The 27,265-nt window shown below is 39.9% G+C and overlaps 1 protein-coding gene across 1 annotated transcript in view; it reads left to right on the plus strand.

Moving 5' to 3' along the window:
• LOC103479396 (paired box protein Pax-3-like) overlaps positions 1-21,077 on the plus strand; it is a gene marked incomplete at its 5' end in the record, with an annotated part of 22,558 nt that extends 1,481 nt beyond the window's left edge. The window contains 5 exons of the mRNA XM_008433796.2: positions 9,517-9,716; positions 11,648-11,813; positions 11,921-12,141; positions 18,716-18,979; positions 19,948-21,077. Of these exons, the coding sequence (XP_008432018.1) occupies positions 9,517-9,716; positions 11,648-11,813; positions 11,921-12,141; positions 18,716-18,979; positions 19,948-19,965 (869 nt within the window). The remainder of the gene's footprint in view (positions 1-9,516; positions 9,717-11,647; positions 11,814-11,920; positions 12,142-18,715; positions 18,980-19,947) is intronic.
• Positions 21,078-27,265: the final 6,188 nt, after the last annotated feature.

The raw sequence follows: 27,265 nt of genomic DNA on the forward strand, positions 1-27,265 counted from the left end.
TGAAAAAAAGATACACTGACAAAAAGGGGGTGAGAGGAGACATTATGAACTCGCAATGAGCGATGAATTATTCAGGGAGCCATGATTGCACAAAGAAATGCCACTTTTGAGCCTTCTGTCACTGTTAACAGTTTTTTTAAAGTTTTTTTTTAAAGAAGCCAGTCCTTTRGACAAACACCTGTTGATTTATAACCTGTTGGAGACTCAGCAGGTTTGTTAAAAGGGAAACACGGACATAAAACGTGCAATATAGTTAATTATTAATGAACTTTTGCTTGAGACGATGTTACTTTGCRCACATTTCCACTTTAAATACATTAAAGTAATCAAAGTAAATTTAGTTTGACCATAACTATGAAGGGGGAACACGCAGAGTATRGACCACAACCATATTGACTGACTTAATCGTTTTTATGTAGCTTTCTATTTTTTTTTCTTCATTTTTGTGTGTGTGTGTTTTGTTTTCGTGCAGTACCCTTGACGCCTCCAACAAGCGAGCACAGGGAAACTGTTCTCCTCACTAGATTAAATCCAAACCTTTTTATTTCTCTGCACTTTCATCTCAGACTGAAGTCCGCCCCTTTTTCCTTTTGGCCCTGGGCGCCCACATTTAGTGCGGGGACACTTCCCACCCCTTCTATAGCCCGTAGCCGTGGCGGGACAAACCCACTGACTTGGTTAAAAACTCGAGTTGATTATTCTGAATGAAAATAGAGTAATCARAGTTAGAATGTCTAGTTTTAGTCTATGAGCATTGAGCTTTATGTCAGTAAAAAAAAGTTTAGTTGTGTACTTTTTTTGTGTATTTAATCTTTTTTTTTCTTTTTAAAGGAAAACTAAAATTACTCGGCAACATCCTAAATGCAAGCACTTTCTCTAATCCAGATCAGCCGTATTTTATTGTTGTGTCTCTTTGAGGAAAGCAGTAGTTGTTTTTTCTCTTTTATAGCACTTCATTAGAATGTGAAAAGGGTGATTGGGGACCGAGAGAGGGTCTTCTGGCCAAATATTGATTAAGTAGGTGTTTGCAGAGGCCATTGTTGTGGTGGGGAGAGGCCTGTTGCTCTCTGCCCCTTTTCTCCTCTACTACTATTGTTGGCCTTCCATTAAGTGCTAAGATCAAAGCTGACTCATTTAGATTTATTTGTCTGGGAAAAGGAGAGCTGAGGTTTGTGGGACAAAGTACACTGTGGCATCAGAAAGTTTAGCAAATTGCAGGAGYATTGTTGTTGCAGTAACGTGAACAATTATTATTTATTTTTTTTATGTTTGCACAATGAATTAACAAATATTCCTTCTCAGAATTTAAGGACTTACTTTCTGTTTCTACGTTTCATGAAGAATGTGTTCAATTTCGTTTTATTCTCTAATTATGAATCAGTGTCAAAATCGCTGTTCCTCCTGCTTGTGTTCTTGATTTAATTGACGGCATCCTCTATTTATTAGTGTTAGCACATTAGCCTTTAGCCTCATTTAACTAATTAAAGTAACCAAAGTCATGAAAGACAGCCAGTCTTGCAGGATCTTTTATGACAGGATGGACAGGAGGGAGGGAGAGAGGGCGAAAGACAGAAAGAAGAAGGAGGGGGRAAAAAAAGAAAAAAGAAAGCTCAGAAATACAAACAGTCAAAGGGATAACTTTTCTTTAAAAGGGAGTCCTGCAGAGCCAGAGTGAATGAGCCCAGTTCTTTCAAATGTGCCATGGTGAACGCAGTCAACATGTAATAATTGGTCTCATTGAGGTGCATTCCAACAATCTGCTGCCATTCTCCTGCCTCCATTGTGCCGGGGCAGGCAAATAGCCAGAGGGACAGGAGGAATCAAGTGCTGACAAAACATGAAAGATTTAGCTGCTTTTGTCACAGGAGCTGAGTGGGACTTTGTTTGTGTAAATAAACTGGGTCTATATAGGCTCCCTGGGATCTTGGCATGGGTTTAGGATGAGGGATATTGTTTGAAAGTGAGAAGGACCGGAGAGTTAATATCCGCGCCGTAGCGTATGTCTAGTTTTGGAGCTGTTGTATGTGTACGTTTTCAGTTCAAAAATCAGGAGAGAAGAAATATGAAAACAAAAGATTTCCACCTCTATACCACCTTCAAAGGTTTGTGGCTTAAACACTGTAAAAAAAAAACCCCCAAAAACAAACCCAGATGAAACGCCTTCAAAAAGCACAAAGTTGTTTTGAAAGTATAGCGTGGTAATATCCTTTAGCTGTAATCATCGAGGTATATGTGGATTTTTTTTTTTTTTTAAGTTTATGTGAGTGAAGGCCCAAACGCAGCCAGAGGAATGTCTGCTGTAGCCACATTTCCTTTTTCCTCTGAGGGCTGGATAGAGCAGAAATTTATATGAGGGCTTTATTGTCCTTTTTCCTGTATTAATAGTGTTTATATTGCTTGTTTATTGTGCTGGACTGCTGGGGAAAAACAAACTGTAGTTCAGAAATCCAGACAGGTGGGTATTAGGACAACGGAGAAAAGTTTGTGCTCACTTGCATTATCAATTTGTAAAACCACTTGTTTCTGTAACTATAGCTCATTATAACATGTTTTACGGTATTTTTCTTCCATCTAGACATTTGTTTTGGCAAATCTTCTTTGCAAAATATCCCAAATATATGGTGAAAAAAACATTCAGTAAAGTTCTGGTTACAAGTTTAGTGTTGTTATCATGCTTGAAGGCAAACATCTTTTCCGGCCTTGAGTCTTTATCGGCCTGTTGAAGATTTTTCTGAAGGACTTTTGTGTGTTTAGCTTCATCAGTCTTCTTATCATCTCTGTACAGCTTCCCTGCCCCTGTTGATGGAGARCAATCCACAGCATAATGCTGCCACTACAATGTGTGTCACCATGGGGACGGTATWTWTTTTTTTGTCATGTCATGTCACACTGGATTTTTCAAAGTAAAGAAGTTGAAGCTTCACCGGTAGGATGAGTGCTTCTAAGTGCATTSTCCACTTTTGTACTTCTCTTTGCTGAAAACAGAAAAAACATAACTTTTTTCCACTTCACAATTATATGCCACGTCATATTTAAGGTTATGTGAGGCTACAAAACATGAAAGGGAACAAATACTAAAAGCACGGACGGCAAAGAGGCAGCCTTCCTAAATATAAGTAGTCARAACTTTCTTCTTCTGCGTTGGCATGATTCTCAAGTCTCTCTTTCTTCAGAAAGAAAGAAAAAATCCACACTGGCTGATCTGCAACTGAATACAGACTCTATGCTTCATTAAAGCCTCTTTCTCTGTTAGCGCCCACATTGTGATCCCCCCCAATATTAATTCAAAGGACAATTAATGAATGCGGGCCAACTTTGAAGTAATGGGCTGGGGTCCTGCCCCAAGCCGGCCCCTTGGCGCTGATGTACTCCTCGCATTCTCCCCAACTAACCCCAGAGACACTGCAAAGTGACTGAAAGGAGAAGTAGCAAGCAATAGAAGGTCAAGAAGAGGAGCCCCAACAGAAAAAAGAGCTCTCTATTTCCTCCAAGTATTAGCCAAGCAAAACTCTGTGATGGGGAGGATAAAGGGGTGTGAGGAAGAAAAGGGTCGGGGGCATGGGGACTTTGCAAAGAGGGGCACAATGGGATGGTTAATTGAGTAAAGCCAGACAGTGTTGTCAATCACTTAACTTTGTTTAGGCTCAGGTTTTGTGGAGCTCTTTCGTCTTGGACATTGCATATTATGGATGTGCCAGCAGAACCCTGTTTCTGATTGATTGATGGCATTTTTCCCAACGTTTGGTGTGATGGAGCTCTGCGTTTGCACCACTTGAAAATAATTTTTWAAAAAAGAACAAGAAAATAAACAGATACTCTGAGTTTATGGGGTTTAAAGTGAAAGTATGTTTTTTTTTCTTTCGTTTTTTCTCTGAATGCTCTTGAAGTTAGTCTGAAGAGCCAGCGCGAGGCTGCTTTCCCTGCAGTGCTGTGTAGTTGTGTGAAAAGGTCAGGGGCCAGCTTAGGGTCAGTTGACTGTTACAACTATCAGGCCCCAGGAACTGGAGGTTAGGATAATGTTTAGAAAAGATCTGAGCTCAAAAACTTGTGTAAGGATTTCAAAGCAATGGCTCTTGCGCTKCTCTTTTAAATACCTTAAAACACCTAGATTTTTATTATTTTTTTAAACAAAATCTTATTTTCTTGAAACAAGCTGCTTTGGTTTGGTTGTCGTCTTTGCTMGTTAGTCTCCGTCGAGCTGGAACGTGCAGTGGACGGGCCTTTTTAGCTCGCGGCCCAGTGTGGGCTTCGCAAGTCGCTTTGTCTCCACATGGAGGGTGGAAATGCCACCGTGAAACTGTCACCTAACTGCACCGCAGTGGAACGGAATAATAACCGTCACACACTGGGCGCAAATAATAGCCACTCAGTGCCATTCGTGGCTTCTTGTCACTGCCGTGGTGTTCGACAGAGATACATCCTTCAGCTTCATATCGCCAGCTCCTTCTTTGTCCGTTAAGTGCCAACCTCCTGTGCTCTTTCGCTTAATTTTGTTTTGTGTCCATCACATCATCATCTCACTCTCCTTTTATTTCTATACCCCCCTCCCGCCCCCTTTCCCAGGCAGCTGCAGGTTCCTAGGGGCTCTTTAGCAAGTCAAGTGAGCAGCCCACTCACTCCCATTTTTTCTCTTAAACTGTTAACCCCAGCTGAGTCCATAAGCTGTCAGTTTACCATTCTTTCCCCCTCCTCACCCGCCACACCTCACCCAGTGCATCTGCTCGCTTTGGCTYCGCGTGGCACGCAGCTATTTTATTCAGTGGCCCACTCGCACCACACTCCCTGCCCTGAAAGGGCCAGATCTACTTCCCTGGGCAAATAGCGAGTTCATTTGTCTCTTATGTCCTTTGTTTTGCGTTGCGAACACATGTCACCAGCTCAATTACCTTCTCTATTAAAAGCCCCAGGAGGACGGGCCAGCCAGCCCCTACTAAGACAAGGCCATAAACTGCCCCATATGTTTTGGTTTCTCTCTCCATATGTGATTCTTCGTTGCTTATGCTTTGTCACACTTTCCATTTCTTTTATTTACATTGTTGAACCACGGATGGGAATTTCTCTGCACACATGAGCAAAGATGTTGCTCTGCGTAGCTTTGCATGTCTACTTGTATTAGTGTCTCCTAAGGCGTAAGAGAGGGTGGGAGACGGGTGGATGTCCGCCAAGATGAGCCTGAGCAGTAAACAAGGTCAGCCTTTATCCTGACGGCAGGAATCCTCTCTGGGTTTTTTTTTTTTTTTTTCGAGGTGGGGGGGGAAAGGAGGGGAATTTTATTTGCATCTTAGAAGCACTCATCCTACCGGTGAAGCTAATAAAACTGGAAGTTCACCAGATTCACATCAWTTTTGTCTGTTTTTGGAAAAAAAAATTCAGCAAAGAAACCTTTTACAATTTTATTCACAGTGAAAGGAGCATTTTGTAGTCACTTGTTAAACTCAGTTCTACTTCCTAAATATATATATTCTTTTGCTGGTTAATTAACACAACTTAATGTTTGTGTCTTATTGAATTTCTGAGCAGGTCTACACATGGAGGAATTGACTTTTTTTTAATAAGTTGTCATAGTCAAACTTTGTCTTTCTTGCTTTATTTATTTCAAGAGAAAGATACACATTCAACTAATCWCAAATTTCAGTCAACCAGTCACTCAAACTATATTTGTAGTGCTTTTCGTACAGACAGGTGTAGCCCACTATAAATGGTCAAACTAAATAAACAAACAAAGTATCAAAAAATGAACAAATTTAAGAGCAATTACAGAAGATGGTATATTGAGGAAACATTATCATGTAGTGAAGAAACATAAGGAAAAATTCTGAACTATCAAATGTAAATGTAAGAACAAARCAATCAAAAAGGTATAAATAATTGTAAATGCAATATAACCAAAAAAGATTGGACAAATTGTGGTGCAAAGGTAAAATTAGAAAAACCCATATAAAAAAAATGAAATATCAATATAWTCTWAATGACTAAATTTCAAYTATAAATTCATCTAAGYAAGTTGATTTTTAGTTWGCTGTTGAAATAATCAACACTCTCCACTGCTATTAGATTTTCAGWAGTTTTCCTATATATACATAAGTGTCACATATGGAAAAGAACCCCTCACTGATACTAACAGAGGACCTTTTCCATGACACCCAAACAGGAGGGCACGAGTGATAAAAGCAAATATTTTCCCCTGACATGAAGAGGTCGCTGCCAGAACTTGAAGTTGCTCTGAAACTTTCTGCCTTTGAAAGTCTGTCCAAAATCCTCAGCTTTTCACTGACCGAGCAAGCTGACGAAAGCCATGCGCCATTAATGAATTAATACCTAAAATATGGTCAGAGATGTATCGACTGGTCTCGGGCAATAAGGTGACATAAACAACTATGTGTTATCTGGGTTGCGATGGAAATGAATGTTACTTCTTTTACATTAATAAGTGGCAACATGTACAGATAAAAATAGTGCASCTTAAAATTGGGCCTTGCGTTAATCCAGAGTTTAAGTTGCAACATTCCGACAAATAACGTCYTTAAGCGAGGTACGAGCTAAACCATGTATGGAGATTAGTTACCAGCCAATGTAAAATGAAATATTCCTATTCTTTGGGTTACTGTACTCCAAGTATTAGCTGCTGTGTCGGAGAAAGTCGACTGTCCAAAGACACTTATGCTGTGTGGGATCTTACACATTTCCTCTGGGTGCAGACAGGGACAGGCCCCTTGTTGCTTTATCTGTTGCATAGAATTTGATTGAGGAATTCAAGTAACAACGCTGATACTTTCCCTTTATATGGCCAGTATTATCTCCTGTCATTGTTGTGTGGAATGTGTGGGAACAAGTCTGCTCCAGCATCAGCTTGGCTTAAATCATTCCAAGACAGACTTAGAACAGTGTTTGACAGTGCCTTAGATGCGGATGTATAGCAATGGGTGAATCCAGGAAGAGACGAGTGATGTGAATGGCTGAGGTGAAAAAAGACAGGTCCTATTTTCTTTTTTTTTTAACAATCACTGCCTCCCCCTCTCATTTGTTGTGCACCCTCCTCCCTCAACCCCAGCATCTTCTTCAGGTGCTTTCAGCTTTCCTTCTCCTCTCCATGTCAACCCCTTTGACTTCCCATCCCCCAGCTTTGTGCCCCTCGGGCCGTGGAAGGAGGGAATATAGGGGTGCTCCCCTGCTGTGCCCCTCCACAGCCCCAATGGCCCTTCTCTGGACCCTTTTGTGCCCCCTTTTTTCTCCTCCTACTCCTCATTCCCCTACTCCAGCCCCCAASTTACCCTTCTCCCCACCTCCCCCCAGATCCCCTGCTGTGCAGGTGACAGGCCCCTGAATAAGGGCCCGGGCGTCCCTGATGGCTCCTACAGATGGAGCGTGGTAATCGGTCCAATAGAGCCCTGCCACAGGCTTTTCCCCACTGGGATACAAAGGCCTGGCTACATCACTCCCCAAAAATAAAGGAAAAAAGTGGGTGAAGAAGAAGACAGAAAAAGACAAAAGAGCAAGCAGAGGATGACAAAAGCATCGCTGTCATTTGCCATTACGGAAGAGTCAAAGACGGAGTGTTGTCTCTAGAGTTACAAATAAAAACAGGAAGGGAAAAAGAGGAAATGGTAAAAAGTAAAAAGGGCTGTGGGGGTAACCCTGTAGTAAGCAGAGAGAGCAAATGGATAACTGTTGCCTTCAAAGTTTTCTAAGCTTTCCTTCACTAAACAGCAAGGAAGTATATTTTCTAAATGATCAAATTGGCTAAATAAAGCAGCTTGCTTGAGTCTGTGTGTGTTAGCCTGGCACCTCAATCTGGTTTAGATCTAATAATGAGCTTGTCTCAGAGTCAGGACCGTTTTTTTTTTTTGCCAGCAGGCCTTTGACTAACAGCATTCCCAGAGGCCAAATCTGTGTGTAATGCCTGGTCAGACACACACTGGCAACCGGTGCAAAGACTTCCTGCCTTCTTTGCAGAGGCTCCAGAGCCAATGGGAGATCACTGTCCCTCCTCACCCAGCCCCCCTTCAATGTCTGACTTGGCACTTTTTTAATTAAAGCCTAAGAGGAATAAGAAAGAGTCTGAGGCAGACCAGACTTTCTCTTGCACTCACCTGTCTTTTTGCTTTTGAGCATTTTATTTCTTCACAGTTTATTGTGTCAAAAATGTGGCGGGATCCCTCATGATGATTTTCTCACTGAGATTGACTTAGGAGTGGATTTTAACTCAGGATCCACTGAGTTAAAATCTCGCTAGCAATCCAGAGTCGGCAGATGCATGTTTTTGATGGAGAAAATGAAGGATAAGATTGCTGGTGATGGTCAACAAAAAGGCTATCTTGATCATTTTTAGGGCTTTATAGTTTATTTTTTTAATAAATGTGAAAATCCACACAAATTCAGAAACATCAATTTCTGATATCATTTCCAAAGTTCACTGCTCCTCCTCTTCCGCACCTCCCCATGTTAGCTCAGTCAGTTTCTCTTGACCTGAGCGAGCAGATTAGGAAGCACCTGCAACGGGCTGCCTTTCCTGTGCTGCTGAACATCAGCCTAGCACACAGCATGGCTAAGACTAGAAGAGACACAGTGTCCCAGGCGATTGATGCCCCAGAGGGATCTTGTCCTCTTTAATCCATGTTCAAGCGGGCTTTTGCTTTTGATCCCCCGGGGAACCACTGAGGAGTTTAAGAAATCAGGAGGACACAATCTAGAGTGGCTCTGTGCGATGTGCTGTGGAGCAGCTGGTATGCTGTGTGAAACKATTAAATTTACATCAGTAGAAGTAGTCACGGTCAAACTCGAAACCGAAAATCTGTGAAACATCAGTTCTGAAGGATGAATTGTTCAAGTGAGCAATCTGTATGACAAATTGAAAGAAAGAAATGTTGTATATTCCTCATTGTTAAGATTTTTTAATCAGTTTACGAGCTTTGAAATTATTTCATTTAATATATGAAGACATCATTTATTTACATCACAATAGGATATGCTCYCAAATATGTTATTTCAGCAAATCAAACACACACAAAAAATGTTAAAATTTAAGCAACACTACTTCTGTAAATTAATTTAACAGGAGAAAAAAATTAATATTTTGCAAGTGTGAAATGGTATTATTTCAACTGACAAAGAGTCAGTCAATAAGGAAAATAAAAATGTTTTTAAACTCCGAGAAAAACTAACTATATTTGTTGATGCTATGCTATATCAGTCTTAAATTTGYCATTGATTTTAAGATCTCTAAAACAAACTCTTGCTGTTGAATAAAAAGAAAGTTTAGAATTCATAAAGTTTGTCTTATAACTCTGTGTTGCTAAATCAGCAACATATGGTTATATATTGCAAACTGACAGAAATTCTTCATTAGACAATTTATCTTTTGTGTTGAGCAGTTCAGGATCACAAAAGCGTTAATGTCCAGGATGCCAGCAGCATGGAAATAAGTGTTTTATTAAACTGCAACGGCTTAGCCTGTGTGTGCATGTCGTTGATATTATAAATTAATTGAAAACGTCTTTTTTTTTTTTTCTATCCCAGCGAGCCACTCGGACGAGGCTTCAGACGTGGACTCCGAGCCGGGCCTGCCGTTGAAGAGGAAGCAGCGCCGCAGTCGGACAACCTTCACAGCAGAGCAGCTGGAGGAACTGGAGAGGGCCTTTGAACGTACGCACTACCCAGACATCTACACGCGAGAGGAGCTGGCTCAGAGGGCCAAACTGACAGAAGCTCGAGTTCAGGTTAGAAACATGAGCATGCATGCAAGTCTAAATCTTGACAGCGCGGCGATCTGTCACTCCCTCCGAGACATGCGGGTGTTAAGTTGTTTTGGGATGTTGCTATGCATTCTTTACAACCATTAGCCATATGTTCCATCCCCAAAACATCCCCGGACCACCCCAGCGACCCCCCCCCCGTTGCTCCACACGGAGACACTCACCGCCGCCTTTATTTACAAAGACATCTTTCTATTTTTGTCAACATTTTGCCAAAAGGGGGCTATGTAAAAAAAAATTCTGCAAATAGATTCTCAATTTAGATAGCTTCTCAATATGGGTTTTAATAGCCATGACAGCCCTCTGGCRATGTATGAACTCTGTGACGTTAAGCAGCTCACAAAGATGTGGTTTCACTGCGCTCTACAGATGTTAAGATCGCTATCAGCGTAGGTCCCTGCAAAGGGACAGAGAGTTCTTGCACAGATACATTTTCAGTGACCCGGAATGAAGTAAAGTTACAGTTCTAACTGTTCCAACTAAAAAACAAAAAGGTGATTTTTTTTTTTTTAAATAATAGACTAAAATACAGTGCAATATTGTGAACAGGAAGGAAATGGATAGACTTTCTATGTAAAATTTTTTTTACTAATAAAAATTGGTAAAGTGTGGCATGTATGTTTATTCAACCTTTTGAGTGAATACTTTTGCTTGKTTCTGCCATATCTGAGMATCTAGAGACATATTTTTATTGTTCTTTKCAAAGTAACTAAAGCTCAGAAAGTATCTATGTAACAGCAAATTTTAAGTTTCTCATCTAATTTAGTACTGAACRTTGACTGGCCCAGTCTAACAATTGTTTTATGCTTTGATCTTAATCGTTCTGTTGTCGCTCTGGCTGTATWTTCAGATTCGTTGTCTCCTGGATGATGAACCTCCACTGCAGCCTTAAAYTTTTTGCAGCCTCTAACAGGGTTCTATTATTTTTATGCATTTAACTTTATGCATAATCCAATAAACCCTTCACTAGCTTCTGGGTTTCCACTTAAGGAAAGTCTCCCCACAGCCTGATGCTGCCACCAACATGTTTTATAGTGAGGATAGTGTGCGAAGTGATATTTTGGGCTAAAATGTTTAACTTTTGCACCATCTGACTAGAGCACCTTCTTCCACATGGGTGTTGTGTCTCCCATATATGCATTATGGCAAAGCAGACAGATTCACAGAAGATTTTTTTCTTGGCCCTCTTCCACAAAGGCCAGATTTGTAGACTGCATGACAAATATAGTTCCCCTGTCAACAGATCCTTTCATCTGATAAATGGAGCTCTCACAGAGTTACTGTGGGGGTCTTGGTTGCTTCTCTGATTAAGGATTTCCTTACCTGTCACTACAATTTTAGATGGTTGGTTAAACAATGCGTCATGTCAGGATCAGTGCTTAGAATATTATTTTATTACCTAACCCTGGTTTAAACTTCTCCACAATTTAATTCCTGACCCATCTGCTGCGTTCCTGTTGTTTGTTCAATAATGTCCTCTAAACCACTAAGTTCCTTACAGATCAGCTCAATTTTTATTCAATTACACATTGGTGGATTGCTAATACTAATAATACTAATAATAATTAGATGCCTTCTAAAAGCCGTTGGTTGCTCTTGATTTTTTCAGATTAACAGGGGGCTGAACACAAACGTCTGTAAAACCATTTATAATTTTTGTTGAAAACCACGTATCCCTTTTCCTTTTACTTTCCAACTCGGCGCTATTTGCTTTGTCTGTCGTATAAAATGCAAATCAATTACAACAAAGTAACTGACTGTTGCAAGACTGAAAGTTCATGGCGAATATTTTTTCAAGGCACTAAACTTAAAAGAAAAAAAAATCTACTTACCACTTTGGTGACAATTCTCTAACCAAGACATTTCTTTCATGTTCAATTGTATTTTCCTTTCAGGTGTGGTTCAGCAACAGAAGAGCTCGATGGAGGAAACAAGCAGGAGCCAATCAGCTAATGGCTTTTAATCACCTCATACCAGGTGGTTTCCCTCCGTCAGCCATGCCAGGCCTGCAGCCTTATCAGCTGTCAGACAGTCCCTACCCTCCAACCTCTATAGCCCAAGGTGGGCCTAGTCAAACACACATTCGTCTTAATGCTTAAACTGTGGTGCAAGTCTACGAATAAATAAAACGCCAGCAGCATAATGACTTCCTGTTTTATTCTCATCAGCCTCTGAACAGCCAAGTACAGTCCATCGACCTCAGCCTCTGCCGCCCACCTCCGTGCACCAGAGYGCCCTCAGCTCATCYGCAGTTTCCCAAGACGGCGGCTCAGGATACTGCCTTTCCTCTGGAAGACACAACTTCTCAGGATACTCGGACAGCTTTGTGGCCCCGACAGGACACGGCAACACTGTCAATCCCAGCATCAGCAACGCCATCTCTCCACAGGTCAGTGACGTCAAATCTAATTCAATGAAACATAATAATTTGTCACGTCATTTATTTGGCAAAACACAATGTAGCAGTTCTCTAGGATGTTTTGGTGTGAACGTAAAAAAAAAAAAAAATTATTGAATTAAAAAAAAAAAACATAAAGAAAGTAAGCACCAGAATATACGGGACAATCTTAACACCAGTTGAGCATTTTAACAATTTGCTGCATGTCTGATGGTTTGCCTGATGGCATTATTTAAATGCCTTGTACCTGTAGAGACTTTGAATCGTAGATCCTGACCAAAGCGTTGGGACACAACAATATCCTTCTTAGCTCCTCTYACGATCCTTTCCAGGGGCCTCTGGTCTGCCATGTTCCAGCTGGAGTCTCATGCTGAGCTGGACTCTGTGAACGTGCCCTCAACCGCAACTCTGTCAAGTCTTAAGCCCCTTCTGGATCATTCTTTAGTTACAAGATCTTTATGGCTTGCAATAAAGGGAAAATCCAACATATAGTGGGAGTTTGACGCTGACTGTGGCATCAAGAGGTGGTTAGCACCTGTGACCATTATCAACAGTGAGGGATAATACAAGATTACGTAACAACCATGCAAAGCAAAAGTTTTAGAGGATACAGCGATCCCTTGCTATAACACGGTTCACCTTTCGCGGTCTCGCTGCTTCGCGGTTTTTTTTTTTGTGCAGTTTTTTTTTTTCACAGTGCATTGTGTTCTGCGTCCTGATTGGCTGAACAGTCTCTGCTGTTCTTCTCTACCTGTGTGCCAATAACATTACGATATTTAAATATAAGTAATACAGCTTGGCTATTCAGGAGATGAAAAGTGAAACTTTGAATGCCTGCTGGAAAAAACTGGCCMGAATCAGCGCAAAACCCSACTGGAGGCTCGGTTGACGAGATCCATCGCCCTGCCGTAGATACAGCTGTGAATCTCGCGGGGCARGTTGGAGGAGAYGCTTTAAGGCAGGGGTCCCCAAACTTTTTCCTGTGAGGGCCACATAACTTTTCCCTTCTCTGGTGGGGGCCTGAGTCAGTTTGTAACAGAAAAAGTGTGACGATTGTAGGAGTGCCTAAATGTAAAAATGTATTGTTTTCCAGAAAGCACAATCAAATATCCCTCTCTGGGTTCTTCACAGAACAAAAGTCAGGAAATAAACAATAACACTATTAATGGAATTAATAATAACCAAATAACTCTCCCTGGGTTCTTTACAGAAAAAATCCAGGAAGGATTATAGTCCGTATTTTCCGAAATATGAGCCGCACTGGACTATAARCCACAACCCCAAAGTTGTTTTTTTTAAAACCAGTAAACATACACATCTAAGCCGCAGATATCTCTGCCGCTCCAGGTTTTCCACAATGATGCAGCAGCAGCAGAGGGGGGCAGACACCCAAAATTTGAGTAATAACAGGTCAATTGAATATCACATTTATTAGGGTTGAAAAAGAAAAAGTTGCCAAGTTTAGATTTAACTGAACTGATTACGGTAGTTTCCGAACGGTAACAGCAAAAGTGCTGATTCTTCGTGTCTGCTACTAGCATGTGCTAAATGAAAATGGGCGCCTTTTTCTGCTTCTTCTTCTGCTGCTTGTTCTTCTTCTTTAGATTTCAACGGCAGCTTGCATCCATTATTGTTGCACTACTGCCATCTACTGGATCCTAATATCTATACCTCAAATTCTCATAATGATCCCAGTATTATTTAAAAAAAAAAAATCTTCTTTTTCCCCTCAATGCTATTTAACTGATCAACAAGATTCTCAAATTTCAATTCCCTATTAAAACCTAATTCCGTTTTAAGGGGCGCTTTCTTCTTTTATTTTCAATTTTGACTTCCAATGATTCACTTCTTGCTAAAGAGCCCCCTKGTGGTTGAAGAAAAATCCACATATAGACGGYTTATAGTCCGGAAAATACGGTATATGAAAACAAATCTGAATACTCTCCGGTATTGTTCAGGGGGCYGGACCAAATGTGGAGGCRGGCCGGATACGGCCCGCGGGCCGTAGTTTGGGGACCACTGCTTTAATGACATGACTCCGGATCTCATTAAGGCCCTGATTRATGAACACGCACACCCKCTGACCTGAACACAGGTTTTGTTCTTTGGTTTCAATGTAGAGTATTTAATTATGCTGTATAATAATTGTAAAAACTAAAGGTAACTASTTCGCGGATTTCACTTATCGCGGGTTATTTTCCGAACGCAACCCCCGCGAAAAACGAGGGATCACTGTACACTGAACCTGGTGCATGTTGTTCATGATGGTGCACAACAATGTTTCCTGTATTTAAAGCCTTSAATTCATTKTTACCATTTGCATGAGGACTTTGACACAGAGCTCAACTAGAATACGCATGTCACTCATGCCCGTTTGGTTCCGAAATCCTAGCTGCATGTTTTGAAAACACACAATCTCATCAGACCCAGTTGTGTGGCGTGACAGTTATAACGTGATGTGGGGATTTGTGGCTTTCTGTTTAWGGCAGAGCTCTTACCTGGAAGATRTAATAGTYGATGGATCCTCCTCTAAGTGTATTTCTGTGGAGCAAKCTCTCCACAATCTGGCAGTTCTCACACGTCGCCACGTATTTAGCACGTCAGTAAACGGAAGGCTTCATGAGGTGTACCATATGGTAAAAATAATAAAGCGCACAAACACTTACTTCTCTGCATGACCTATGCAGGAGGTGTCACTGTCTCGACAATGATAGATCCTTGTCAGGAGGAGGAACTCTGTATCTGTTCAATTTTTTTGTTTTGTTTATCTCGACAAATAGTTTGATGAATTTAAAACGTGGCAAACGTCCATCACCGGAGAGGCGGGAAGGCAGCAGACACGGGGAAGGATGTATGGATGTCAGACGATGACACAAATCAAAACTGAAAAGACAATTATGGTTGATTACACAGTCATCAGTGTCTATCAGTGGCACCCTGTGAGTCCAAGAGATGGACTAACAGGCGGAAAACGAGCTTTTAGCTGGCACAAAGGGTGGCCAGCCCTTGTGCTTTGCATGTTGGGTACTAATTCCCATGAGAGAGGATCTCCATATCCTGTTATGCACAGATAAAAATAATGGGGGAAAAAAAATGGGAAGCAGGTCTGTTGCTTTTAGTTATTGATGCCTCTGAAGGCCTCTTTTGAAGCTGAAAGTATAATCAACTGCTTTCATGTGTAAGTTCCAGTTATATATTTTTTCCCTTTAATGTCTAACCGCATAAACTGGTAAAATATTACCTATTTTTAATGAAAACTGAGGGTTAAAATGACACAAAGCAAAATGCAGGTGCAAATTCGTGTAACCTGGCCGTCTTAATAAACTCTTAAACTGCATCTCAGATAATGATTTTGTCGAAGCAGAGCTGGTCTGCAAGGTGGATGCTTCCCCTGTCAATGGCTGTGCTGGTAGTAGGTGTTCAAATAACTTACAGGGTCAAAGAGTGACATCGGCTCCAACAAAAAGGCCAAAGGTGCTCAGTCTCTGCGCATGGTTTCAGCATTAACCTTTCCAGGCAGCTTACATAAAATGGAAATCTCATCTGTCAAATTGCACCACTCTCCTTTAAGGTTTCTCTCAGTCTGGGAATGCAATCACGTAGCGTTCCAGTGTCCTAATTGATTGGAATGAAGTAATCTAGCTACTCGTAACAAAGTGTGTAATTTATGCAAATGAATCACTTTGTTGGCTAATTTGTTTTAATTCGTGTATTCATTGCAGCTGTTTGAATGTATATTGCAAATCGGTTTTCTCTATTTGGTATGATGATTTAATTAATTTTCAGATTTTAACTTAATAAGAGAGAGGAAATGAGAAATACGTTCGTTGACATTGATAGCAAAGGACCTCTTTGCACTTGGAAAAAAGTTTACAACTTCGGTCTCTTCTGAGATCGCCTCAGCTTTACGGATTTATACGCCCAATCCTCGCAGAAATTACATCTCTTGTGTTATCTGGACTCCAGATTTGTCTCTAAAAGCTGCCTATTATTCTGTATACATGAGCGGATTCCGCTAACTCCAGATATGGTCACAGCACCGCGCAGTCCTGCTTTAGAGACGATTTGCTTTAGATCGGAGATATTCTCATCTGAGCAGTTAGCTCTGCACACTGAGCAAACAGACAGAGCGATGGCTTTCTCCATCTCTGGCGTCGCAGCTCTGATCTGGTGCATACCTTAGCAATCCTTTCTCACCAAGGAAGCAAGCAGGCAGGATTTGCACCCCCTGGGACCTAATCCCCGGAACAACCTGGAAACAGACAGACCATCGGGGAACTGCTGCTGTTTCAGTTGCTCAAACTCTGGACACATGCATGCACACAACAGGATACAATTAGTACCTTAAATCATCTTAGACATCAACTGACATTACGCAGTCCAAAAATAAAAGTATCAAAGTTTGGAAAATGAGTTTGAAACCTTGTTAGATTGATTATTAATCAGCAGGCCAAAAAAAAAATTGTGTGTCTAATATTTCTGTCATATTGGATAAATTGTGTTCTATGTTTTATTTTTACTTGTGAAGTACATACATTGAAGCCAAACAAGTTAACCTTTGTCTGTGGACATGTATATTTTTTGATCAACTGGAAGTGAGTTGGGGAAGCTCGTGTTTTCTCATCATTCGTTATCATCTGTCCAGCAAAGGCCACTTGGATTTTAGTTTTGGCTTTTGCTGCGTTTTCTCCAACATGGACTTTTTCACAACTTTGCTTCTCACGCAAACTCTTATGCAGCTGTTCACGATGGATCACTGATACCCCAGCAGACCTGACATCAGAACAAAAAAAAAAAAGAAAAAAAAAGGAAAAAAAAAAAACATCCCCCACGGGCATGTGCACATACACAGGCTTGCTGTTTAGGTGTGACTCCAGATATAGGTAGCTTTGACATAAAAACATACCTTACTTCTGTTTCTCATGTAGCCTTTGGTCTCCTTTATGAGGACATGGTCATTTTTGAAGATAGAGGCAAAAAAAGTAATGTGATACAAGGATTATTTTTTATGTTTGCGCACAAACATAACCTTGTAACCTGAACTTTCTGTAAGTTCAGGTTACAAGATATCACCTCATGCAGTTTATTAAATTCTTTTGGCGGCTTTGGGAGAAATTTAGAGTGGTTCTTTTTTATTTTCTTTAAATTTTATGATTTAAAGAAAAAATCATAAATTTTATGATACACAGCGACATAAGTATTCATTCCCATTTTATCAAGTCACAACAACATTTTTTTGTGCATTTTATTGAGGAAAATGACAAATGGTTTAAAGATATTTCAGGAAAAAAAATACAATCGCAACATATCAGGCATTTCTATTCAACCCCACAGAGTCAATATAATATCATTATTTACAAAATAGTTGAATCTCATTCAGAGTGAATAGCACTTCTCAAGTCTTGCCACAGATTCTCAGTTAGATTTAGGTTTGGACTAACTAGTCTATTTTAATATTTGCGTACTCTTTCCATTATAACTCAGGTTGTAAATTGAATGCCATTGTGCTGCTGAAAGGTGAACMTTTACCCCAAGTCTAAGGTTCTCTGGAGCTGCTAAAGTCCAGCTTTATCAGTTCAATTGAAAGAAAGTATTCCCACAGCATGATGCTGCCACCACCATGTGTAACTGTTGATGTATTCTGGCAACTTGGTTACAAACTTCAGCTTTTCTTTTTTAGCTAAAAGTTTAATTTTAGTGACATCTAACTTGAACAGATATTAATGATGTGTAGCAATGTCTAAGCTTGGCTTTTTATGGATTTATGGGTTTATTTAAATCCTTTTTGCTACTTTCCATGAAAGGAAGAATTACAGAGTGCATAACAAATAGTTGCCCTGGCAGCTCTGCAGACTCTAACTAGTACTCTGCTTTTTGAAAGCTGTCAGTTTAGGTGGATGGCTATGTCTGACTAATTTTGCAGTTGCATAATACTCTTTTTTTTTGTCACAAATTGATGTTCGATACTTGTGATGTTTTATAAACTAACTTCCGAACAATCTAACACCTGACCTTTCTGTTGGTTTCTTGGTCTTCATGCCACACAATATTTCTGAGTGCTTTGTAGAAAACCTGGACTTGTACTGGAAACAAATGATTTGTGCTGATGTGTCACATAAAATACAGTGAGGTTTGGGGTTGTAATGTGACAAAATGTTGAAAAGTTCAATAGGTTTGAATATTTTTTGTGCAAGGCACTGTATGCAACTCTTCTTTTATATACTTCATGACGGAACATCGGTGAGGAAAAAAGATGCAACTGGTGTTAGTTTCAGAATCAGTTAATCAAGTCAATCAAGTTTATTTGCRCTGGCGTAGCACATTTCAGCAGCAAGGCAGTTCAAAGTGCTTTACATCATAAAAAGGAAAGAATAAAGAGAACATGTCTGAARAGAGYTGCTAATGCTAACAGTGAAGAAAAACACACCAAGGTATGAAAGTTTTCAAGAATGGAAACTGAACATAAATCATCAGCATTGTTTGTACGTAATGGTGAACACTATAGAAAACCTCAGTTAAATCGACATGCGTTCTAATGATTCGGTCTCTCTGTGTCTCCTTGTAGGTGATGGGCTTGCTCAACCCGAGTGGAGTGCCGCATCAGTCCCAGAGTGACTTTGCCCTCTCCCCTCTCACAGGAGGCCTCGAGCCTAACGGGGCCATGGCTGCTAGCTGTCACGGCTCTCAGCGCTTGGAGGCCCTTCCAAGCCTGAGCAGCATGCCCACCCTGCCAAGTACCCAGTCTTACTGCCCACCTTCTTATACCTCCCCAGCCTACGCCGTCGACCACCACCCCAGCTACCAGTACGGACAGTACGGACAGAGCAAGGTAGTGCACCTTTGTTTTTATTGAAGAAGCAATTTCATTCACGCTGGTTGTTATTGCGAGGACACATCGTTCTGCAATGCCATCTGTTGGCTGTTGATTTAGCCAGGATTTTCGAACTCGCAGTTAATTGCAAAGACCCCCTCTGATTAGGGAGCGTCTCAAATCTCCATGTGCTGCACTGGAATTACATTGAGGTTTGGGGGATCGCTAGTGGCCGGGTTACTTCAGTTTATATTATCATCATTACGGTGGCCCAGTCGCTGTCTCAGTACACTCGTTTTTACTCACTGTTCTTTCATGACCCTGTGTGATGAGCTTGCCCATCAAATCCACAGAGCAGCTCACCTAGCCATGTAATGACCTCTGTGTAACAAGGATAGCTGCCCAAATAAAAGAAGCCACATTCCCAAAGTATGTTTGACAGGAGGGAGGGGTGGATTGTGTGTGTTAGAGGCCTGATGTGAGGTACACCACCACATGTTGACCGGCCCGTCAGTGCCAACATCTTGATGTCATTAATTTAGTCAGGGACCTGGGAGAAAACCACATGTTTTGGGCGGTGGGGGGCGGGGTGTACGGGGGTTGTTCTAGTGAAATGTGTACACGTCTGTACGTGAGCACAGGTATGTGTGTATGAAGGCATGGTGAGAGGGCTCTTTAGCTGGAGGAGGGTGAAGGAGGGGTGGGGGGTGTGTGTGGGGGGGGCGATTACAGCCCCTGGCAGCCGAGGATTAGAACCATGTGTCCCTACGGAGGTCAGATTTGGAATTGTTATTGATCAGTAAAGCAGTGCCAGAGATCCAGGCTGAAACTTGGTCAACCCCGCTAACTTCTGGATTGATTTCTGGTCTTTTTACCAGAGAAAAAGTTTCATTCTCACCTGCTGTAATATACATTTAAACGTTTTGATTACACAGAAATGTATTGCTGAAAAGCTTTTTTCTTCTGTTTCGTTCTGTTCTTAATAGGTGCCTTTCATTATATGAAGCCCCGACACGGCCTATGCAGGAAGCTCACATGGATACGCTGGCATTCCTACCCGGAGAGAGCCGCCACCCACTGCCTTTGCCAACTTCWCCAGCCCTAKGGACAGCAAGACCAGCAGCGTGGGAGGTGAAAGGGTTTATTTGGTTTGACTTCAGAAAGAAGCAGAGACACTTTGGATGGTTGTGTAGCAGCGATGGAAACAAAGAAGTTTCACTGTAATGATTAAAGACTGTAGGCAACCTCTCGCCCACCATGCCAAGCTGAAAGGACCAAGAACAGTTTTTTTTTTTCTATTTTTTTTCTGAAAAAAAATAGGGAGTGGGGCTTTGTGTATGAACTGAATTTGTATTTGGATCCTACGGTAAGGCGAAGATGTAAAGTGGACTTTTCCAGCCCCAGGTGCCTCTGTGGTCTTTTGTGGTTGAAGGTTAGACAGGTTGGTGATAGTGTGCTCAGCTGTAATACTTCTCTCAGAATGTCTTCATGACAAAGTCTTACTGTATATTGACGAGACTCATGCATGTGTAGTTCGACATAAACACGCGGCTGCGTTTGGAAATCCACCAAAAACGCACAAACTGAAGCTGAGTGGTGTTGGTGCAACCCAAAGAAAGTGCAATACATTCATACCTCATGTGCTGTAAATGAACACAGACCGAGGATCTCCAGTTATATCCTCGATTAGCTATCTCTTTTGTTTGGTKGTATACAATTTTGGGTGAGTGCATTTATCAGTCAGGGGAGCTTATCAAGCAATGGATAGAAGTCACTGTAGTCATACAGTCTTTTGCCAAAAAGTACATTAAAAGACTCTACCAGTGAGTACAATATTCATCTTGACTGTTGATTTTTGTTGTCGCTTTGCATGTTTTAGTTGTTTTCAGGATCTTGTCAATTTGTAGGTGCCCTTCTTATTTATTAAATGTTGCTCAATTGTTTTTTTGTTTTGTTTTTACAGTAATTCTTCTACAATGGCTCCACTGTGCTTAAGTCTTACTTACAGTTCATTATTCCCTTTCTTTTGTATGATTTTTTTTTTATTTACAATTGTGTGATTTTTGTTTTGTTGTTGTTGTAAGAAGTTTTGTGTAAAGCATAGCACTATTTCTATTTATAATAAACAACGTGAAAAATACAGAAGTTTTACATTTGGAATATTTTCATTTGTTTGTGGGACTTAAAAAATKTATAGATAGTTTCTAAAATTAGAAACCTGCAATTCTGTAAAAAGTATTTTTATAATGTTGTAAAATTGACGATTCTTCATCCATTAAAAAAAACTATACTATAGAAGCTTTATTTTATAAAGATTTATTAAACAAAAGAACTGAAAAGTTTATGCTTCTGATAAAACACCAGGATTTCACAGAGCACCAGTGAACGTTAGACCATGAAATWMATTTTTAAATATGGTTTGAATAAATCACCTTTTTAAAATCTTTTTTCAGAAATAATGTGACATGTGTCTCAATATTTACTTAAAAAACAAACACATCCTTAAAAGTGATAACAAACAAACAACTGTGATTTTGTTTGAGTTCTTCTCACTTTTGTACATTTTGATGGCTTTACCCAGAAGATTGCAAATAGACAAATAGAAAGTTCTACGGCAACAGCTGAACCGTATTTTAGGCGATTTATATTCCCAATAATTGAATTTAGTTGTACACCAGAGAGGACTGAATGGAAAAATGGAAGGTTTGAAACTTTGTGCAGCGCGGGTAAGTGCAGCGTTTTCATTTTTAATTTTACTTAGCTTATAAATTCTCAGTTAAATTGCACAAGCTGTGTGGCATATCAGAACTGAAAAAGACTTTAAAGTATTTTTCATGTTATTCTGTTAAGTCACTAAAACGGTCTGTTTATTAAAAAAAACAATACATGGAATAATGTAAAAAATAGTGGAAATGTACAGCTTCAGAAATGTAGACAAGCCAAAAATATAATATTTTATCTATAATGTGAGATTGTTTTGTGTATTGTTATTCAAAACATTTGTCAAATAATATTATGTAGATACATATTTTGTAAAAACATATTTCATGTTTCATGTGTTGTTTGTTTTACTTCCTTCAGTTTGGACATGTTTTGTATTTGTCATTAATGGATTTACATAGATTACAGGTAAACATAATTTCACTGGAATGGACCAATTAATAGTACAATTAATACCCCAAGAAAATATATTTTGCGATAGAAGTCTATTTATATTCTTCGTCAAGTATTTAATATTTTCAAACTGCAAACATTACATTTTTATCAAACGGACACTTATTTATTTTTACTCAAACATGCAATATACTTCATAACAAGTGCTTAGAACATTTAATATAGCTTTTTATTGTATTTTTAAAAGTATTGACAGTTCTTTTGTCTATTAAAAAAAATCTACTCAAAAATATTAAACAAAATATATATATATAAAAATAAGTGTTGGCATTACAATAAATAAAAATTGGCAAAAAATAATTTAACAGCTTTAACATATATTTTACACATATAGTTTTCATGGTAAAAGGTCTAGAATTTGTTTGATTGTAGCCCAAATTAGCCTCAGGTTAGCAACATGAAATTTTAAGAATTGTATCATCTGTTGCATTTTAATTAAATTAGACAATACAATCTAAATAAAATAAAATAAATAATAATAATAATGAAAAAACAGCTATACTCAGAGGGACCCCTGTTAGATTTCCCGTCGTATTTTGTAAGAATGGTTCTATGTGTCTTGGAGGTACTTTGGTCTTGTGATTTTCTGTCTCACTCACACTCTCCAGCACTAAATCATAAATATATCCTCTTTCATAAACACTCCTTTCGAACAAATTCCCGCTCCCCGGTGGCTCCTTCACACCCCATAATGACTAAAGCAGAGCGGCTGTAAATTATATAAGGTCGACAGGCCTCAGACACACTGGGACATCAGTCACTGACATGGCTGCACAGAGCTCAGACGGCTTTGGGCTCCAACCGCCAAACAGAGATGAAAAACACTGCTCACCCAGTGGGTAGAGTCCCCAGAAGGTTAAACAAATCGCAAGCGCATTTTTATCATTCCCCGCTGTTTTTTCTCTCGCTTTCCCTCCAAGTTTCAGGAATCAGGTGTGCAGCTGTCGGTGTCATTTATCATACAGCCCTAAAACGAGCATAAATGTGTGTTTAAATGTTTGTGTGTTTCTTATGTTTTTTTGTTTGTGTGGTTAGTTTTTAGTTGTTGGTTATTTTTTTTTGCATTTCAGCTTCATTGGCTGCATTTGTTTAAGTTTGCTGGTTGACCAAAATTAGATCAAACTAAACTTTGCTATATTTTTATAACTCTGAGGAAGGTTTTAATTTTTTTTCTTTTACAACTGCTCTGAACTTGTAAGAGTAAGAAAAAAAGAAAAAAAAAAAGCCAAAGGGGTTGCTTTGGAACAAAGTGTCAGTCAAGCAGCTACACACTGGAGACAACTTAACCTCTGACCCCAACACTCTTTGAAATGAGTAGACTACTTGACCGGAGCTGACAACAATCCAAGCGTCTCTGCAGCTTCCAACCCCCAAATTAAAAGTGAAAGGAAGAAGGACAAAGACGATAGGCTAAAAAGAAGAAAATATTAAGATTTCGGTTAAAAATATTAAAGCAAATATATGTACAGTCAGGATATTTGATGAGAGAAAATTTACTAGTTTTAGTGTTTGTCTTACTCAACAAGATATTTTTTTCTGTGTGCACTTCAGCCATATTGTGCATGCAACAGGGCAGGAAAAAGGGGAGCTTTATCTGAGAAATGCCACCTTATCAAGCCACTTAAAGAGTGGGTGGCTCACAGCATGCCTTTCCTAAAGTGGTGTGTGCCTCCCTCCTGTGCACCCGTGCCATTTGCTGCCCATTTTCAGTTGTCCATGTTAGTTTCCCTGCGCATTTTTCAGTTTTATTTGGCTTCTAATTAATTATTTCTTTTTTACATTTAAATATGAAGAGCACGAACCGGACCCACTTTCTTGCTCTCTTTAGCCGATGTAAGCAAATTCTGGAGGACACGAGCCTCGCCGTCCACGACGCGGAAGCGAACAGAACTTTTTCCAACTCCACCGTGAGTCCACTTTCTCACACTCATCCGGCGTTCTCCACTTCCAGGGAGACTTACGACAATGCTTACTTCTACATACTTTTTGTGATGCTCTTTTACTCCTTCCTCGCCATGACACTTTTTAAGTGCTTCATAGGCAGCGATGAAGAGAAAAAGGATCCCTATGAGGAGTTCATAGGAACTAGGCGCCCGTCAACACAAACATTCAACGCAGGCCACATGGCTGAGAAGTTTTACTTTGAAGAGGAGAGCAGCCTGTGAGCCACAGGCTTTCTGGGGGAAAGCGGAGGAGGGGTACGGGTGCATATGGGGAATGTTTTGACAGTCACCAAGCCAGAAAAACGTCAGGCGAGACCTGCTAGTGATTTTGCGAGACTCTCAGTAACTTCATTTTCCCCTTTCCTCCCGCTACCCCTCCTTTCGCCAACTGACAATCAGAAAACTCACGCAAGTACGGCCAGTCGGCAGACATGAGGGGAGACTTGCGCGCCTCTGATCATCCGAGAGAAGGATGGAAACATGCAAAAAGTGTGGGTCAATGGCGGGCCGGAATCTCCTCCTGTGAGGCCCAATCAGGATCAATAACACCGGGGCCCACAACGTGCACACACCGCAGGGAAAAGGAATGATGAAATCTCTCCCCGAATGCGTATGTGTGTGTGTGTTTTAAAGTATTAGAAAATATAAAAAAGTGTAAATATTAACCTGCTTTATAACTTTTTTCTGAATACCTACAGTACATTCCTAAAGTGTTGAACCCTCTTTAGCTTTAACATTTTATTGCATAACACCCTAAAGTTTCTATTTACTTTATTGGCAATTTGCATAATAGACCAAACAAATCAGCACATAACAGTAAGGAGGAAGGAAAATGATGCATAGCTCTTTATTTTATTTTACATAAAGATCTTAAAACTGTGGCGGACATAAATGTTCAGCCATCAAYTCAGTACGATACTTTGCAGAATTATCATTCCCTGCAGTTACAACTGCAAGTTTACAAGTTTATTGTGCGCAGAAAGTTAAATGTTATTCTCTGGCAGTACGTACAGACCTGTCCTGCTGAAACCTAAACTTCTTTAATGATCTCAAGTCTTTTGTAGCCTCTTCTAAGATTGCCCTGCATTTACCACCGTCAACCCATTCATTCTGACTAGTTTCCCCTTATGTGCTGGTCTGTTCGGGGTAATGTACACACTTAACGTTTCCACCACATATGACATTTTGTATGTGAGCCAAAAGTTACGTTTTTGTCTCACCTGACTGGAGGATCTTTTTCCATATGTTTGCAGTGTCCTCTGCATCTTTTTAGTTCTTCCTGCTGTCAGTAAGAGGCCAAACTTGTGGAGTGTAAGACTAATTTTTGTCGTGTCAACAAATTTTTCCACCTGAACCGTGGGCCTCTGCTGTTTTTGACAAAATATCCACCTGCTCATTCTTTATTTTTGATTGTCTTGGGAGGTTTGCAGTTGTGCCATACACTTTCCATTTTCAGATAATGGATTAAATTGTTCTCTTTGAAATAAAATAGTCAATTTTCTGAATTTCTATTTAGCTTAAATTACACACAGGTGGAATCTCTTTCCTAAGACGCTGACCTCTGAAGCCAAATATCTAATTGTATATAGGGGTATTAGAATAAAAGGGATTCGATATATGTGCATGCTGCACTTTTCAGATATGAAAAAAAAAAACAAAAAAAACAAAGTTTTTTTTCTTACACTTCACAATTATGCAGTACTTTTTGTATGTCCATCGGATAAACTACACTGACATTATACTCATTGTTTGTGAGTATATTATCATTATATGAGAAGGAGCTGCAGGGTTCTGTACGCTTTTGCAATGCACTGTAAGATAAAAAATACATTATTCAATTAAGAAAACATTAAATAGTCCAAATTACGCTTTTGAAAAATATTTCATATCATCCTGGCAATAAACATTGATCTTATAGTATTTTGTGCTATTTTTAACCAAAGTGCAGTTGATTATTCCAAAACATGATGACATCTCAGGCCTACATTGGCTCTACGGTAGTCACAATTGAGGGACATTCCTTTGTCATTATATTGTAATTGATCTGCAGTTTATACACAGTTACAGATCATTTCAACCTCAAAGTGACCCCATCAGAGCCAACTTTACAAAGCTTTGGGTGAAATGCGAACCCAGGACTCCCTCTGCAGAATTAACTTCAGTTGAGCGGTGGGTTGTTGTGGGGAGGATTTCTTGAGAGAACACACGCTTCTTATTTGTGGCACAAATTGCAAAAGTTACCAAAAGAAGAGAAAATGAGGATGCTTCAGATTGGCAGTCAGCTGGACACACAGGTATCGCTCTAGATCTCTCAGATGCACAAAACTTTGGTGCGATTTGTACAATTAAATCTCCTGCGGGGGTCAAAGGTGGACCTGGGCGGACAATGCCGCTCTAATTTGAACTATCCGCTCCTGCCGGTCCCTAAGGCTGAGTGGGCCTGTTTTCACTTCACTCTTCATAATTAAATTTTTGCCTCGTCCTCCTCCTGTGAGGAGCAGGGGGTCAGCATGTGTTTGTACAGGCTCACGCCCCTGGAAAACCAGCTCTCTTTTTGGACAAATATTTCCTAATACTTCAAATTTAGCGCAGCAAGGCAAACGTGGAAACTGTAATAGATGTTGGATTCTTTTCAATGTTTTTAATTGTTCGCTTAGAATAAATGAAACATTAAGCATCAGTGCTTTATTAAATATAGATTATCTTTGTAAGTGAACATATAACTAAGCTATTTGTTATTTTGGATGTCTCAATAAAAATGCGTTTTAAATCACAAATTAACTTAAGTTTGTTTATTCTTCCTTTGCTAGAATCATGCCGTCTAAACCAAAGATATGCTGCCATCTGCTGGTCAAAATATAACACTGCTGACGTTTGGCTGGGCGGGTTTTAGAGGCTGTTAATGCAATACTATTGGCCACTAACTTTCTTGTCCTAAAGCTAACGCCACCAACAAGAAGTCATCCTACAGCAGGAAATACTGTTCACCCAGTAAACGTCAACATCACTACAGTCAAGAGCTCATGATGTACTTGGTGTCCTAATTCTAGTCATTAAATTGAAAATCAGATTTACGTTGCATGAAGATAGATCCGAATCAGTAACATAATTCACACATTCTCAAAAGCATGGATGAAGATGCACAGATGTATTTATAATAGGAGAGAAATTAAGTTAAAAAAAAAAA

This window comes from Poecilia reticulata, linkage group LG17 (assembly GCF_000633615.1).
Source record: "Poecilia reticulata strain Guanapo linkage group LG17, Guppy_female_1.0+MT, whole genome shotgun sequence".
In the NCBI taxonomy this organism is placed as follows: domain Eukaryota; kingdom Metazoa; phylum Chordata; class Actinopteri; order Cyprinodontiformes; family Poeciliidae; genus Poecilia; species Poecilia reticulata.